This window comes from Notechis scutatus, chromosome 1, assembly GCF_049901735.1.
Source record: "Notechis scutatus isolate UNSWTSFEM ecotype Mainland chromosome 1, rNotScu1.2, whole genome shotgun sequence".
Taxonomy (NCBI): domain Eukaryota; kingdom Metazoa; phylum Chordata; class Lepidosauria; order Squamata; family Elapidae; genus Notechis; species Notechis scutatus.
This window is the reverse complement of record NC_142009.1, coordinates 49083596-49101990: the sequence shown is the minus strand read 5'-3', so window position 1 is coordinate 49101990 and position 18395 is coordinate 49083596. Positions and strand designations below refer to the sequence as shown.

The 18395-nt window shown below is 34.9% G+C and overlaps 1 protein-coding gene across 1 annotated transcript; it reads left to right on the top strand.

Moving 5' to 3' along the window:
• The first annotated feature begins 1840 nt into the window (after positions 1 to 1840).
• NEK2 (NIMA related kinase 2) lies at positions 1841 to 18055 on the top strand. The gene is made up of 9 exons (XM_026683069.2): positions 1841 to 2026; positions 4412 to 4629; positions 7238 to 7478; positions 9139 to 9221; positions 9409 to 9535; positions 9850 to 10069; positions 11366 to 11420; positions 11772 to 11842; positions 16904 to 18055. Exons 1-9 carry the CDS (start codon positions 1931 to 1933, stop codon positions 17131 to 17133), a joined length of 1341 nt encoding a protein of 446 aa, XP_026538854.1. The 5' UTR covers positions 1841 to 1930; the 3' UTR covers positions 17134 to 18055.
• The last annotated feature ends 340 nt before the right edge of the window (positions 18056 to 18395 follow it).

The following is an 18395-nucleotide window of genomic DNA, read 5'->3' as shown; positions in this document are numbered from 1 at the left end:
AATTTTGTTTTTGAAAGAAAAGGCACAGTTTTTCAGGTTTGACTTCTTTTCTGAGTCTTCAGACATCAAATTCAGATATAAAGAAGATACACATTGATTCTTTAGGATATATGTATCAGTAGTTATGTATATACCCACAGATATTTAATTTAATGATATCTATATGCACTTATCCATTCTATAATTTCCAGTACAATTAATAAATGATGAATGAGAATGGCAACCATCTTATAAATCAAAGACCAGTATAAAATTAACTGTTATTAAAACATTTTAGTATTATAGTTTTAAAAAAATCTGGCATTATTTTACTGATCCAGACTGTTCCTGCAGTCAGTACAGACAGGCTATTCAAAATAATGAAGTTACAACATGCAGAGCAAAGGTTCAGATATCGAAGCTCAATGGCAAGAATGAAATCACATTCTGATTCTTTCTTATATATTCTTCATTCCTAATAGAAACATGAATTGCATCAGCAACCTGAGTGACGAATTGAAGGAACTTGCAATTCAAAGTAAGCTTTGGTCTAAATAAATATGAGATACACAGTATATGAATATCGTAGCTCATATCATACATATAAGAATATAATATGTCAATTAATATATCTGTGCCACTTTTTTCCTCTAAATTAAACCTTTCCATCTAATCTGGTCTTCAGTCCACAAAGAGTCTTTACATAGATGGGAAGAGCAAGAAGCAGCAGAATGCCCAATTAGGTCTTGTAGTGGCAATAGTAGGGACTGATGCTCAGGGCAGCCATGTTGCCAATTCACTGCAATCTGATGTGGAATTTATGATGTGAGGTTAAGGAAGAGATGGGAACAGCTTGGGCTGCAGTGTGGAATTGCTCAGAGTCTGAGAAAATGGAGCGGCCATATATATCGTGAAAATTAAACAAATCTTCATTAAGTTGAGATTTTTCTCTTTGAGAGTTTGAAAGAAGCCCTCCATGCAAATATTTTTGCTCAACCCATTTAAATGAAGAATGACTCATAACTAAACCTATAAATAAAAGGCTCCTTTGGCCTCCTCTGCACCCATTCCACTTCTGGAACACTAGAAGCCACATCTTGTTCTGGAGGAATAACAGCATTCTGCAGTTTCCCAAAACATTGAGTTACTTAGGTAATAAAGACGGGATAAAATTTCAACAAATAGAACACATTTCATGGAAATCTCAAAACGCCCTTGCTTTCTGATGTGAATTCTTTTATCTCCTTCCTAAAAATCTAGTTCACCGCTATTGGTTTCTATCTTGTGAAATTTGATATTCTAATTATTTTTTGTAGAATATTATCTTTATGGACTTTATTTTATGGAACATTATACATGTACAGGAAAGCTTCGCTCCAAGAGTAGTTGATGAAAAAGATAAATATTGTAAGGTTTATTTCTGAACACGTGTATCAAGGATTGGACTGTTTATTAAAAGCTAGGTGTTTACAATCCAATTAGTTTTGCGAAAGAGAGCAAACTAATTTTTCTATCCTTGTAACCTTTATAGGGCAAATGATTAGGACATACAAGGAAATGATACGATGAAAGCGATGCTAGTTTGTTTGAAATAAAAAAAACCTGGTTCCCGACCGACACCTTAGGACGCTTCTCGGAAGGCAGACCACCATCAAAGCATCAGGTTAAGATAGGGGCGGGGCTCCGAGAGCCAATCCGGACGAACTCTATCCGTTTCTCGCGCCGCCCTGAACCGCCATTAATTGTGGTCGCCTAGCAACTGCCGAAGCAACCGTTGCGCGGCGCGTCCAGCACGTAGCCACAGGAGCCAATCGAAAACCAGACGGCGAGGTTTGGGCGGAGCCGCGAGGCCAGGCCAATCAGCGAAAGCGCGGCGCGTTTTAAACATCTTCCGTGGCGAAACGGCGTGTTTACTGTTTAGGGGGTCCGTTGGAAATCGGAGGAGGCGAGGATGCCGAGCCGCCCCGAGGATTACGAAGTACTCTTCACCATTGGCGCCGGTTCATACGGCAGATGCCAAAAAGTGCGGCGGAAGGCGGACGGCAAGGTGAGCGGAGGAACCCTCCGGCAACGGTCCCCTGGCACTTGGCGTTGCTTGCCCGCATGCCGCCGGGTACACCTAAGCTCCGCGGAGCCTCTTCTTCTGCCCCTCCTGCCCGGGGACGCCGACCCCGAATGGGATGGCCGTTATCCATGAAGCCCGGAGAGCTCTGGAGAGGGGGCGCTGCACTTGTTGTTACCGTAGGCAAGATCTTCCGGTCCATGCTGCAGAATTGCACCATACGTGAAACTATACGTTATTACCAGTTCACACAGTATTCTAGGCTAAATATATAATTAGCTAGTTTGTGATTCAACGTATCAGCCACTAGGGGAAGATGGTTAAGAAAGCCAACAGCCACTAGGGGAAGATGGTTGAGAAAGCCAGGAAACCCCACCTCACTAGTCCTAATAAGTTCCTCTAGTGGTTTTTAGTTGCTCACCTGGAAGCCTTACAACTCATAAAGTGAAACGGTTTTGAAGTTGACCTTGAACAAAGAGAAGACCAACTCCCCCCCTTTTTTCCCCCGGAAAGTGAATTTGGTTTGTTTTTTTAATTAATAATATGGCAATACATAAGGTTTTTTTTAAATCATGCATTAAATCAATGTGATTTCTGGGTTCTAATGCGTTTGGTCTGGGATACATATTCTGAAGTACTAAAGCCACATGCACTTCCAGAAGCTATCCTTAAATGGATGTTCCTTTGATAATTACAATTAAATTGGAATTGTTTGCTATTTTAATGGGCCTGGGTATGTGCGCTAGGAAAATATTTTCTATATTAGACTGGCCATAGTCATAATTAAAAATTGAATTTTATATAATAGAAATATGCTCTTATGACTAGCAGGGTTTGCCTTAAGTAATTCTGCAATAAACACATATTAAAACAAATCAGATGACCTTCCAGAACTATTAAATAAATAATAGATATTAAAATATTTACAATGTAGTTGTTGACCTTTAATGTTGTACACTCCCTGGAGTGTGTATAAATTAGTAAATATATTTAATGCATTTAATTCAATAGCAACCATTGCCCTATTGTGTTATCGTTTTGGGGATTATTCTTTACCTAAGCAGAGAAACAGAATGGCCAAAGCAGATAAAAAAGCAATAGGAGCAGGAATGTTTTCCGATTTCCTGCTGGCTTTTCCATTGAGTGTACTGGTTGGGAGCATTGGAAATTGAAGTTTTCAATTGAGGCAGCCACAACTTCCGCAAAGTTCATTCCTTTGGGACTTATAGGCTCTGGATTTTAAATGTATTCTTTAAATTAGCCTATTTGAGGTACCTTGGTTCAAAAATTGCTAGCCTATGGTACACTGATTTGCCAAGTTAAAGGTAATGACAAGAAGAGTTTTAGTAGTATAAGGATGCTGTCGGGAAGTCATTGCTATGTGAGGATTTTATGGAATATTGGGATGGTTTTTGTTATTTATAAAACAGTAAATCTGGGAAAATCCAAAGTACAGAAATATAATAAACTAAATCTTAGGATCATGTTTTAAAAGGTGACCCAATGTCTGCTTGGTTAGTGAAACAGCAGATTGAAAACTCTCAAAAATATATTGGTTCTTGGAGTTATCCCAAGTTGTTCAGAAAATATGTGTTTTGGGGAATATACTTTAAGAAATGTTGCTATGAAATCTCAGTCCTTTGGAATAGTTTGCTTCTACTTGAATGTTTGTAGCACAAACAAGCTTAGGATATTTGTGACTAGTTTGGGTAATTATATGTTTTTAATTGCATAGTTTCAGGGGGATATAGTAATGGCCTTGCTATCTGCTTCTTCTTTGATCATTATGGCATAAAAGTGTTTGTTATTCTTTATTATGAGCCATGGTGGTGCAGTGGTTAGAGTGCAATACTGCAGGCTACTTCTGCTGCCTGCCGGCTGCCTGCAATTTGGCAGTTCAAATGCCATCAGGCTCAAGGTTGACTCAGCCTTCTATCCTTCCAAGATTGGTAAAATGAGGACTCAGATTGTTGGGGACAATATGCTGATTCTGTAAACCGCTTACAGAGGGCTGTAAAGCACTGTAAAGCAGTATATAAGTCTAAGTGCTAATGCTATTGCTATTATTCCTGATAAGAACTGACAGAATTTACAGCCTCCTGCCAGAGGCAGCATATTCCTATATTTAACAAGGCAAGGCTCTTAATGAGGGAAAGCCTGGATGGTACTCATAAAATACCAAGTGTATTGCTTGATATTATAAAAATGGAGGGTTAAGATGTTTGTTGCAAGAGAGACATGAGACATAGTTTCCTAATTCTTGGATTATTTATTTTAGTCCATTGGACTTCATTCCAAATGATTGCGCTATTTAATCATTTTATTATATATTTTTCATAGTTTAGAAATGGCTTATTTGTCTTCTTTCAGGTTTTAGTCTGGAAGGAACTGGACTATGGATCTATGACAGAATCTGAAAAACAAATGCTTGTTTCTGAAGTGAACTTACTTCGTGAACTGAAACATCCAAATATTGTTCGTTATTATGATCGTATAATTGACAGGACAAATACAACACTTTATATTGTGATGGAATATTGTGAATGTGGAGATTTGGCTTCACTGATTGCAAAATGTACAAAAGAAAGGTATGTAAAATCTCTGAATTATTTGGAATGTTATGTTGGTTCTGGAATGTATGTTGGAATTATCATTTAGAGCACTTCTGCATACCAGACTTCTTTCTAACACTCCTTATTGTAGCATATACTGTATATAGATAGTCCTTGAGCCCAATTGAGCCCAACATTTGTTTTCCTAAGCGAGACATTTGTTAAGTGAATTTTGTCCCGTTGACCTTTTCTGACACAGTTGTTAAGTTAGTATGGTGACACGGTTGTAAAGTGAATGTGGCCTTCCCATTGACTTTGCTTGTCAGAAGGTCATAAAAGGGGATCATTTGACCTCAGGACACCACAGCCATAATAAATATGAGTCAGTTGCCAACATCTGAATGCTGCAATGGTTGTAAATATGAAAAATGGTGATAGGTTACTTTTCAGAGCCATTGTAACTTCAAATGGTCATTGAATGAACTGGTGTAAATCAAGGACTACCTGTACTTGAGACTGAGTTGTACTGTTTATGATCTCTTCCTTGTATCTTCTTTCTTGCAACTCTTCTGTGGTATATAATAGCTAAAATTAAAATAGCTAACTAGAGTTATCTAGAAATAAGCAGGCTTGAATTCCTGTGCAGTTCCCCTTCTCCAATGACTATTAGTTAGCAACTGTTGGGACTAAAATTAAATCCATGGAAAAATGAGATATAAAAAGATGCCACTTAGAACAGGAATTCCCAACTGCCAGGCCATGACCCAATACCAGACTACTGCCTGTTCAGAATTGGGGTGTGAAAGTGGTGGGTGAGCGTGTGTACGCAGTCAGTTCCATTTACCCAAATGGCAGGTGCATTCACCCACTGCTTGCACAAATGGAGTTGCGTGGGTTAGCTTGCCTGCCGCTCACGCAGAATAAAACCCCTCCCCCCCCCCCACTGGTCCGCAAAGCTGGAAAGGTTGGGAATGCTGACTTAGAAGATTCTGATGACACCACAATATTGTTTGAATGGAGAAGGTGTAATTTTATACCACACACAAAAAAGACTCTTTCATCTGGAAGTGCTCTCATTTATTTAAATTATGCATATTGAGAGAAATCAACCACTATGAAATTTCAGGAGTTTGAGACAACTTTCATGACAAAATACACATAGTTGTGGTAGAGTCATTATTTTTAAATTCATGCCCTTGTACTTGGTCTGATTATTTTTTATAATACAGTACAGCAGGGTATGTTCAAATTCAAGTACTAGTTCCTAAAACTTTTGGCTTATAAAATAATTTATAAGTTAGGCATTTATTTTCATAGTTCTCTATTTGAAGTATTTTACCTAATTTTTGCCCCTACCTCCATATATTTTGGTCTCAGATTTTAAATTTACACGCAGGTTAATAGAGGATGCAAAACAAAATTTGAATACAAGTTTACATTTACAAAATTAAAAAAAATGTTTCAACCAGCCAGCAATGATAGTTGGCTCTTGTTATAGGATATATCTCTTCAATGTTATAAAGTAAAATATGATAAATTGAAATCCTTTTGTTCTTGCATCTTTCCTTTAAATCTGAACTTGTGTAAATAATGTTGAAAATCATCAGCATAATCTACAAGAGTCCCCAAAGAGGGCAGATGAGGATACATAACAGAGTGATGGACAGAGTAGATCAAAGATTGTTAATAATCCAGAATTTTGTATGCTGGGGCAAATGGCCCGGTCCTTCTTTTTGTGTGAAAGTTGAAAAGGGTAAAAATGATCCTTCCCCAAACTTAGAGGCCAGTATTTTCTTTCCAAACTCTTCTGTTTAAAAGAATGTTCCAAACAGTCAGATTTAGCTTATGCTCACATTTCTGGGAAAAACATTGCAACAACTGAGAAAACAGTCTGAATTTGAGTGAGGGAGTGGTGATTTTTCCTCCTTTGCAAATAGATTTGGATAATAAAATAGAATCTTGCTGTATCTTATCTTACATAAATCTTCCAAACTTTTACCTCTTTGAAATATTTATAAGAGTTTAGGAAGAGGGAGATAGAATTCCTGTTCAACTGTTTAGAGAAGATTAGTAACAAGAATTTATTTTACCCTTATTTGGTACAAATGAAAAAAAAGGGTGGGGGAAATGAATGAATAATGCAAAATGGAAAAAAAATCAGAAGTCATAATACGAAAGAACAAAAAATTCAAACCAATATTTATTTAAAATAATTTTCAATTACTATCATGTTCATGACTACAAAATGTTAATTGCTCTGATTTGTATATATAAAAAAGGCTTGTAAGCAGCAGAAAAAGAAGTCCTGTGAAATTTGCTTATAATCTCTTCAGAATGCAAATTCACTGTGTTCCCAGTTTTGCCCATTTACAGGGATTTTTTAAAATATATATTAGTATAAATTTTACACTTCTTCTGGGAGCAATCAAAAGAATATGTGGGAGAATAATCTGCAAAATAATAAAATTTTATTTTTTGTCTCAGGACTTGACAGTAGCTATTCAGGTAAAAAAGTCTCAATTTTAAAAGCCTCTAAAGTATCTTATTCTTAAATCACATTCTACTGTATAGAATTTTGAGAATTAGTTGAATGAAAAAAGTTTAGTCTAAAAGCACTTAAAACAACCTTTTCCTCTTTCAAAAGGCATTATCTGGATGAAGCTTTTGTTCTTCGCGTCCTTACTCAATTGACATTGGCCCTGAAAGAGTGTCACAGGCGGAGTGATGGTGGTCTCATTGTGCTTCATCGAGACTTGAAACCAGCAAATATTTTCCTTGATGGCAAGAAAAATGTGAAACTTGGTGATTTTGGCCTGGCTAGAATACTTCATCATGATACCAGTTTTGCAAAAACATTTGTTGGTACACCATATTATATGTCTCCAGTAAGTGTCCTTCAAACTTTTTCAGATTAGTTTTGTTCTATGTTAGCATGGTCAATATATAATAAATCTGAAAACAAAACTACATGTTTTTTTGCCAAGCTGTAGTAAGTAACTTGGCTTTTTTTTAACAGCTTAAATTAATTGAACTAAAATGAATTGACTTTTCACTAGACTTCTTCCTAATTAAAGTGCCACTGACAGAAGTCTTCCTATCTGTCTCCCTCCCTTTATATGCCCCAAATTTGCCCTGTGAGAAACAAGGAGAATGCTTATTGGGCAAGTAGAAGTCTGATTATAAGTTTTTGAATTTTGTTCAAAACTATTAGAGAGCCAGTTTGGTCTAGTGGTTAAGGCACCAAGTTAAAAAGCAAGAGATTGAGTTCAAGTCTTGCCTTAGTCATGAAAGCCAGCTGGGTGGCCTTGGACCAATCACACACACTCTCTCAGCCAACTTACCTCACAGGGCTCTTTTGTGGGGAAAATAGGAGGAGGAAAGTGTGTCGGATATGTTTGCCACCTTGAGTTATTTGTAAAAAATAAAGTGGAATGCAACAGAACAAACAAATTAAGAATTATTTATAACGTGATACTTGTCACATCTGGGTAAATAGTTACAATTTTGAAAACACATGCTTTTTCCATGGATTTTTAAAATATTAAGAAGGCATTGAAAATAATAAATATATTCTATATATGTTTCTGAAAATACCCAAAACATCATTTAATGGCATAATTTTAATCAAAACTGCTGTTATCTCTATAATATATAAAAAAGAATATTTTTTAGAAAAAACACCTACAAAAATATTGGGGGGGGGGGGACTTGTTTTCCACTGTTAGGACAGAAAAATTTAACACTTCTTTGAAAGGTAATGAGTGACTGAAGATACGGTTTTCTTGGAATTTCAAAACTGCTTTTGTCTTTTCAGTGCTGGTATAATCCAGGTCTAGGGTAATATGGTGTTGGAGATGCTGTTTCTACACTTATTAACAAACTGAACCAACACTGCCCATCTAATGGAGCATGAAATAATAATTACATTGAGTCTGATTGTACTTGAAGTATTCCCACAGAAATTTATAGGGCTTAAGTTAATCATTTACTAAGTTTTATTTTTACTGTGTAGTTTTGCTTTCCTAATCTAGAACCCTCTAAGATATATTGAGAGGAAAATCTTTGAATTGATTTCTTAGCAAGCAAAATCCTGCTAGTAGATAATTCCAGAAGATATAGGCTGGGTTTACTCAATATACAAAGCCATATTATTCTGGTTTGTTTTATATATATCTCTTCTGTGAATTATTATGGTTATTCAAACTATGACTTAGATTTTGGGTAGAGCTATTTTGAAAAAGACTAGATTGGGAAGGCTGTCCAATATTAAGGAGTATTTTACAGCTGAATCAGCGATCCCCAACCTTTCTGGCAGACTGGCAATGGTGGTAGTGGTGGGAGAAGAGGATAGTTTCACACATGCTTGCCCCCCCATTTGCGCGGCCCAGTTCCCAACAGCCCAAGGGGTTGGGGACCCCTGAGCTAAACAGTCTCCAAACTACATGTGATTAAGTAATTGATTTCCTAGAATGGTGTTCCCTTTAATTTGCTATTTTATTGCCATGCAATTATTTATATTTTAATAACTTTTAATCTAATTTTTAGGAGCAAATAAATCGCATGTCTTATAATGAAAAATCTGACATCTGGTCTCTAGGCTGTTTGCTATATGAGTTATGTGCACTGTCGTAAGTATTGTACTGCAAATGTTTTAAAGCATATATTTGAGAGTAATATTGAGCAGCTGTTCAATATAGCTATATCCTTAATGTCAAGCAATAGCACGTAATATTTTACAACACAATTCTCTAGAAAGTTTAATAGTGACCATTTTGTAGATTTAAAATTGAAAAGCATGCCTTTCACTTTTCCTAGACCTCCATTTACAGCTTTTAATCAGAAAGAGCTAGCACAAAAGATAAGGGAAGGAAAGTTCAGACGAATCCCATACCGTTATTCGGAACAGCTGAATGAACTCATCACAAAGATGTTAAACCTGAAGGTAAGATGACTGCTGGAAAAAAAAAAGAGGAGCTGTGTTTTGAAGGAGCTGTATGTGGAAAATTTTCTAGAACTAATGTCCGCACTCCATCTAACTTTTAATTTCCCACACCTTTGCCCTATCTCACTAAAAGGTGCTCTTGAGAAGGAAGTGCATTTGTGTGACTGCTTAGTCTTTAATGTAACTAAGTGCCAATAGTGAAATTAAATCCAGTTGTTAGAGATATATACACCTGTCTATACGTATGCAATCTTTCTCTAGCATTTTTAAAAGAAGTTTTTTGTAAGCTAAGCATGTATTTTTCTGATTTCAAGGATTATTGCCGGCCTTCAGTTGAAGAAATTTTACAGAATCCATTGATAGTCGATTTGGTATCTGAGGAGCAAGTGAGAATTTTGGAGAGGAAAGGACGACGATCAGACCAGGATAAAGTAGAAAGAGTTTCAGGAACACCAAGTAATGAATTAAAACTGAAAGAACAACAGCTGCAAGAGAAAGAGAAAGCTATAGAGGAAAGGGAACACAGACTAGAACGTAAGTGAATTAATAAAACATATATGTGGCATTCCATCACTGGCTGCTTTGAGCTTAATCATCACAACAAATGATTTTTTGTGATACCTAAAGTGAAATAGAGATTTGAAATAAAGGAAAGAGCACAGTGAAATTCATGGAATTTCAGAACACTTATAATTTGACTTCTAGTGTTCTGAAGTAGTCCACTGATACTCTCTGACAGCAATCGAATTCTAAACATCCACAATGTTAATGTGATTATTGTAGGCTAAGGATTCAAATGATGACTGAACTATTTAAAAAGGTAGCGCATTAAATAGATAATACAAGGTTGAAATCTACTCTTCCATTAAAATTCACTGAGTGATTTTGGGTCTTTCAGTTCAAGGTGCCTTAGAGGGTGGTTGTTTATAGAAGAATTGGAGGCTAGCATGCTGTTTATAGTGCCTCGAGTAAAAGACAATAAGTTTTTAACAAATAAGACAATGCAAATTTTACAACTGAGTTTGGGGCATTACCTACACTAGTATCTGGATTTTACAAAGTATTTTAATTGCATACAGGTTTTCTCATAAGCAGAATAAAGTTATTACAGGTAGTCCTTGACCACAATTGAGCTCAAAATTTCTCTTGCTAAGTGAAACAATTGTTAAGTGAATTTTGCCCCATTTTACGACCTAACTTGCCACAGATGTTAAATGAATCACTGCATTGTTAAGTTAGTAACACAGTTGTTAAGTGAATCTGACTTCCCCATTGACTTTGCTAGTTTGAAGGTTGCAAAAGGTGATCACATGACCCTGGAACATTGCAACTGTCATAAATATGAATCAGTGCCAAGTATCTGAATTTTGATAACATGATAATGGGGATGTTGCAATGGTTGTAAGTGTAAAAAACAGTCATAAGTCACTTTTTTCAGTGCCGTTATAACTTTGAATAATTGAAGTGAATTCTTTATTGTCATTGTATGTATATACACAGTATACATACAACGAAATTCACATAACACCCAGAGACCAGACTCAACATGCACATACTCATGACAATCCCCAAACACCTCCCCACCTGCCAAAATTCCCCGCCTCCTAAAAACACACAAGCATCCACACAACAGACCAAGTAATACTGTCCAACAGCTCACTGATGGTGGTCCTTAAGTTCATTATTTAGTGAATAGTCACTAAATGAATTGTTGTAAGTTGAGGACTACTTGTGTTATTAAAATAAAGAAATGTTATGTGTTTCTCTGTCAAATAAAATACCAATGGTGTTAACTGCAATCTTATAAACATACTTTTCTTTTTGTTCTAGAGAGAGAACGAGAATTGTGTATTCGGGAGAGATTAGCAGAGGACAAATTGTCTAGGTCTGTTCTTAAATGTTTGAAATGTCTTAGTTTGCTACAATAAAGTTTTTTTAAAAAAATACCATGGCATAGGTTTTTGTGGCTGGATCTTTATTGGAAAAGTTAGGCGACCTCCTATGTGTGGAATTTAATTCCTGGTATCCTCCAGCCATTATGGCCCTTTATGAGAATTCTGGATACTAAAACATGCACATTTGGATGGAACATACTGTAGGCTGGGAAAGACTACAGAGCTAGACATTTGTGATATAACAATATTTGCTAGCCTTCAAAACGTTCTAGATTAATGGAAATAATTTGGAAATCATTTTAATATAAGCTTTGTTTGTTCTAATCAACTCCTTTTTATAGGGCTGAGAATTTGATGAAGAATTACAACTTATTCAAGGACCATAGATTCTACCTGCCAGCAACTTGCCCAGGTAGGAGAAGATACAGGAAACTCCTACTGGATTACTAACCAGGGATACAGAAGCTTCCATCATTAGCTTTCTTCTACCTATATGGCTGATATCAGCCTTCTAGAATTGTGATAATCCCAGAATATTATAAAATGCTTTACTGTTGAATTATGTAGAAAAGGAAGACCCCCCCTATACTGAATACATGGCTCTGTGGTTCCTAAAGATCTGAAACTCTAAGCATAGTAAACAATGAAAGATGCTTCAAGAGTTGTGAAATCACAAATCCAGTTTTCAGTAACGGCCCTTCACAAATCATGAAGTATACATACTTCAGGATTTTAAGAAACTTTCCTTATATGGAAAATTATGACTTCTACTAAACCTTTCCAAATTACTGTGAGTTGTGATTCTTTTGTGTACTTGATCAGAAACAAAGTATGTATTCATAAAAGAAACAACTTCTATTTCTATTTTCATGTGAAACTTGGCTGTTACACCTGGTATATTGTTACTTACGTTTGGGTGACATTGTGTAAAGATAGCTATTTAATTCACCCATTCTTTGTTCTTTATTTTTATATGTCTCAGTCTTGACATTCTTAAACTGTGAAATTAGTCCTTAATAAAATATATTTTACTATTTTGTAAATAAGAAAATGAGATTTCTGTAAGGTAATGAAATATTTCAGTGGTGCTAATTTTAAAAATTACCTCTTCATTTTTAAAGTCATTAAGTTTTGCTATTATTATGTATGCCACTATATTCCTGTGTAGCTGGAAAGTAATGCACTTTGGCTGGTTTTCAGACTGGATTACAAGGAGTTATTGCAATCTTGGAAATTCTTTTCTACTTGAAAAGATGTTTTCCACAAAGTATTTGGGAAAAATACCACTTTGAGCATATACAGCTTCAAAGCTTGTCTAGCTTATGAAAACTTTTTTTTAAAGAAAGCCATTACAAATAAAAGGCTTAGTTGTCCAGGAGCTAAAGACATTCCTTTTTTAAAAAAATATTGATGTCGAAACAGTTGTCTCTTAAATATCAGTTGTCCTTAATTCACTTGAACAATAACAGAACTTGGTGCTGTACTAGAACAAATTTACAAGAGGGACTATCCTGTTTTATCAGGATAAACTAACAATAGCTAACATTAAGCAAGGCACAAATGTAAATAGTCTGCCCTCACCCCGGTAGACTTCAACAAATTTATTGCCAGAAAATATAGTTACCTCAAAAATGCTTATTCACTAACAGAGCAGTAATTAAGATAATTAAGCAATGGTTCTGGGTGGCATATAAATAATGATAATAATGGCTCTTGTCACTGAACAATCATTTTTCTTGACAGTGTAGCTCTTACATGTGGTATCATTTAACTAATTCCACTACAAAAAAAATCATAACCAAATACATATTGTAAAGTTGTTTGTTTCTTTTAAGAGGCAGGATTTTTGTTTTGAATCTGCTATTAGGCTGTGATTAAAACTTCAAATAGATAACTTCTATATTAAATTGACATTATCGAAAATGTATGAGGGGTCTGTGCTGAATCATATTAATGACCTCTTTACAGTTTTGTCTCTAGTTATCAACCAGATGTTTTTGAGTGGCATATTCTATACTTTTATTAATTTATTCCTACTCAAGATAACGGGGCCTAATTTAGTTTCTGTGTATGCTATTCAAAAAAGTTCTTCCTTTTACCTGCACTGAGTATAAACTGCTTGAAGCAGAGCTGCAAATATATTCAACTATTCAACCATATAATAAAGAAAAATATAAATTTTTGCTTAATATTGTATTTTGGATGACATGTAGTCTGTAGGCTTAAGGACTTTGGTTGTTGTATTCTCTGATAACCACAACTATAGCATTTTTTTCACAACAACTTATATTTTTCTATGCTGGCTGATGCAAGAGGCTGTGCTTTTACAAACCTGAAGGCTCTTGGCTAGGGGCTAAAGAAAGGAACAGATTGAATATACATTTTCTATATTTTAGATACTTTTCTGAAATGAAAAAATTACAAATGCAATAAAATATAGTATAGCAAATTCTGAAACTTACATTGCTATAATATTTAGAATTATAGAAAATGTTACTTAACATACAGTAAGCAAATTTTATTCTACATGGTAAACATCTGTTAGACCTAATCTTTGTCAGGATGGAATCTGTGATGTCTATTTGTTAGAATGGATACTTGGATAAAGTTAAAATTAATTTTCTCCTTCTTGAATGCCATTAAGATATGTTCTTTAGAGCAGTAGGAGGAACAATGTTCATTTAAATGCAAATAAACATTTGTTTGCTAAATGTTCCCCTAAATATTAAATAGAATTAAGCTTTAGCTCCTCTGTAAAATGTTTAGGTTTTGGAGGAAAATAAAACAAACCTTCAGCTAAGAGTAATGATTTGTCCTGTCATTTTGCTGATCTTTAGTTGCATCTGCACCCACACTTCCATTACCTATATTTTAAAGATATTCCTTCACAGTTGTCTCTACTTGACTGTTCTTAAATATATATAGAGTATATATCTTAAAGCCAATTGCATCCCCTCATGCTTTGGATATCTAAAACTTACCAAGAAATTGTAGTTTTTAACACAATAGGAGAGAAAAACTGTTCTTCCTTGGAATATAGTGACCAACTATAGTATAATTATTGTGAATTAAACAGTTTCCACCCTGCTTAGTTCTTTATCCTTGCCCTTAGTTCTAGTTCTGAGATAACCACTCAGAGGTCCTTCATCTGAAAAAAGTTATATGGTCCTGAGCTTCTGAAAGTAAAAACATAAAAGATGTGTTTTCTGAGATGTGTCTTGGCCTCTTCTTAATAACGTTCTGATTAACGTTCTGATAACGTTCTGATTAACAAGGCTGCTAAGTGGGCTAAGTAGCATGACAAAACTGCATTCACAGAAAACTTATCAATGGTTAGTCACTGAATGGAGTGCCATTTTGCAAATCTCAATTTTGTATTCTTTATCTTTTTTTTCTGATGACTTTGATGAAGAAATGGAACAAATGCTAATCAAACTGGTATACTGTACACACAACTGAGTAGCATATTAATATGATTGAAGACTTAAACAATTCAGTTTGATCTTGATGGATTAGAAGAATAAGTTGTTAATAACAAAATAAATTTAATAGAGACAAATACAACTTTTTCTTATGAAAACATTAAATGTACATGTATATGAACTAGTAAAGGTGAACAATACAGGAATAAGAGCAGCATAATTTGGGTGCAAATACTAAACTGACAAATAATAACTATTCGGGTGCATGAACAGAAACAGTTTCTAAATCATAGGCTAATTTTGAATATTATATCCAGTTCTGGGTACTACATTTTAAGATGTAATTGAAGAATTGAAAGCAGGTTCAAAGAAGAATAATTAAGGGTGTTCAGGTTAGGCATATCATGTATGGGCTGCAAATATCCCAAGGTCTGCATATTTACAGAAGAGAGATCCAAAGATTTTGTGATGGCATGCTTAGCAAACCTTGAGAACACAGGAAGTAGCTAGAGAGGGAAAGGAGGAAACAGCTTTTTCAAAAGCAATTTTAGGGATGGGGTAGAAGTTCAAGAGACCAACTGTACCTCTGTGAGAGTGGCAGGCTCAGGAAATGAGCCATGTTGAGTTCTAAAAAATATTGCAAGTCATGTAATGTAACAATAGTAAAGTCTACAAAAATCCACACAACTTATATTTCATTGGGTTGGGTTACTTTCTGATGCTTCATTTGGACTCAGTCACTTCTGGACTGGACCATTAACTCGCTTGTCTTCCTCCTCCTTTGTGGTCCCTACAGCCTTCCCTCATCCTCCACCTTCTACTACTATTTCACTCATTTTTCCCTTCAGATCTGAACCAAATAATTTTCCAAGAAAAAAGATCAGTAGTTTACTGCTCCTTGTTATTTATTCAATAGGCAATACCAGCAATAACAGGATGATTGGGAGTAAATGTGTCACTTCATATATCCCAAAGGGCTGGTGTGATTGACTACACAGCCTGTTGGACTTATACTAGCAAACCTAAGAAACTATAATCCATAGTCATCTAGATCAGCAAAAACTAGACGTGCTTGACTCCCATCTTCCTGGCTGGATAATTAAGGGGAATAAAAAAGTTATGGGTATGCATATACTCTGTGTTGTCAAGAAAGAATAAAGTGTAGGCATGTCAATTAAACATTTATTATAAAAGTTCATGATTTTTATTTTATTAAACATTTCAAAGAATAAAATACAAATGAAAATAGTGGAAAAACTGCGCAGGGAAAATGGAAAACAAAGGTCTAGGGGGGGAAATGGAGGGGGAAAAAAGAAAAGAAAAGCATTGATTTCCAACTTGTGGCAACTACCAGTTCATGGATTGAAACACCTATTATCAGAATAGGCTTCACAGACTGGTATAGAATTTGAAGAATATAATAATAGAAAATATATTAAAAGAATAGCATATTATGAGCATAAGAAGAACCTTACATGATCAAGGATGCTCATGCTATTATTGAAGGTGTTATGTGATTATTTTATGCAAAGTATTTTTATATAATTCTACCAACCGTTAGCTTTTTCAAGATGAATCTTTTTAGCATTGCTGGTTCTTACCTATAATTCTTTTTTCATAAAGGAGCTATAAGTATGAAAATAAAAAAGTAAAGCTAAGAAACAAACACAAAAGGAACTGTGATGCTGTCATTTGAATATTGCCTAGATATGTTTCAAATGGCTTTCGGACAAAAATCCTGTTCTTCCATTAAAAAAAAAACAAAAAAAATTGAGCTGGAAGATCTCTCCATGGCTACAAAAACTATTAAAAAAATTTAACTCAAAGTGGTTTTTTTTTCAGGAATACAGTAACTTATTTGTACTGGATTAAATAACGTGGCTTGCATTTATTTAATATTTCTTGGTATTCCTATTTGCCATACCATATGAATGAATTCTATGATATGATAGTCTATGATACTAGATATGAATTCTAATATTTTGCAAATGTTATGGCTAAAGAAGTTTATATGAATATTACAAACGTATATTTTTGTTTGTCTTTTTAAGAAGATGAAATGTTACCTGTCCATACAGCAAGAAAAAAGAAAGTCCAGTTTGGTGACGAAAGTAAAGAAAATGCTCAAGGTGAGGAAAACCTGGAAAACTTTTCCCAATCAAGAGAAAAAAATTGTAACTTGAAGAAGCGTCTTTATGCTGCAAATCTGCGTGCTCAAGCCCTGTGTGAACTGGAGAAGCATTATCAGTTGAAAAGCCGTCAGCTGCTGGGAATGCGTTGAAACAGTTTATTTGTGCCTGTACAGAAGAGTGATATTTCTATGATGTTTTTAAAAAGTATATTTTTGTAATGGTTACGATGGAAAATGTCTGTATAGATAATTTTTGATGAAAAATAAGCTGTAAAATGTTTTAATCTAATGATTTGTGAGCATTTCTCTTTTTAGGGATTGTGCACTTTTATTCACTCAATGACACCAAGAAATTACTAATACTTTTAAAGGAAAAAATGGTTTAGAAGATGTTTTAGGATTAAGATGAGAGTAAACTAATATTGCTGCAGTGTATCAAAAGAAAAGAGAATGTTAGGATGGGGGAATCTTTCTCCTTTCCAAATCTGCTTTTTTCATTCTTTTAAGTATCTTAAAGTTTTAGTTTTGATATTTTTATATGTGTAAGTTGCTAGTTGGCTGCATCTGTTTTATCCCCATTAGGCTTTTTAGGGTTGAGATTACTGAAAGCATGGTCTGAAACAATGATAAATTGCTTAAAAGGAAAAAATATGGTCACCAGAATTTAAAAATATCCAACATTTAGTCATCAGAATTTTGCATCTAAGCAGCTTGTTTTGTTGATTTTCTTGGAAGGTTTTATAATGAAGTCTATCTGTCAGATGTTATAGACTGTAACTCCTACAAACCCCAAACAGATGATCAGTAATTGGGGATTAGAGAAACTAGTCCCAAGCATTTCAAGATTATTCCTACATATATTAAATGCTGAAGAAAAATCTGCTAAAGATATGTCAATGTGAGTTTTACACATGTAAAAGAATTATATCTCAAGCACATTTCCAATGTTTCAAGTTAGAATGTGATCAGGATGTACAAATGCTGCAACTTGGGATAGAAAGCATCAGTTAAATAGGCTTGTGTGTCTATTTTTCATAGTGTATAATAAATAATATGATGGCACATTCGGTCTAAATTGTTTTGTTCTGTAAATCCAAGTCTGATTACTAATAACTTCAAATTTTGCTAGTTGTTTTTTTGCTGCTGTCCTAAATATAGTGTCCCTGTCCTATCCCTGTCATGGGTCTACTGAGTTCTTGAAGTCAGGACTGACTAATGGTTCTGTTTCAAGCGACTGTTTCTAGGAAACAGAATGTTATTATTTTTGAGACTGGAGATGATATTGAGACACATAAAATTGTGTCTGTAAGAAATATCTGTGTTCTTCATTAGATAAAATTGAGCTAACTTTCGCATCCTTGCAGCCTGAACCAAAGCTGCGATTACCAGATATGCAAAAATCAACCATGAGG

Bases quoted from the DNA above. Each gene is read 5' to 3' on its own strand.
- NEK2 (XM_026683069.2), top strand. From the start codon at position 1,931: ATGCCGAGCCGCCCCGAGGATTACGAAGTACTCTTCACCATTGGCGCC. The intron at 2,027-4,411 runs GTGAGCGGAGGA...GTCTTCTTTCAG, and splicing joins GGCGGAAGGCGGACGGCAAG to GTTTTAGTCTGGAAGGAACT. The intron at 9,536-9,849 runs GTAAGATGACTG...TCTGATTTCAAG, and splicing joins CAAAGATGTTAAACCTGAAG to GATTATTGCCGGCCTTCAGT.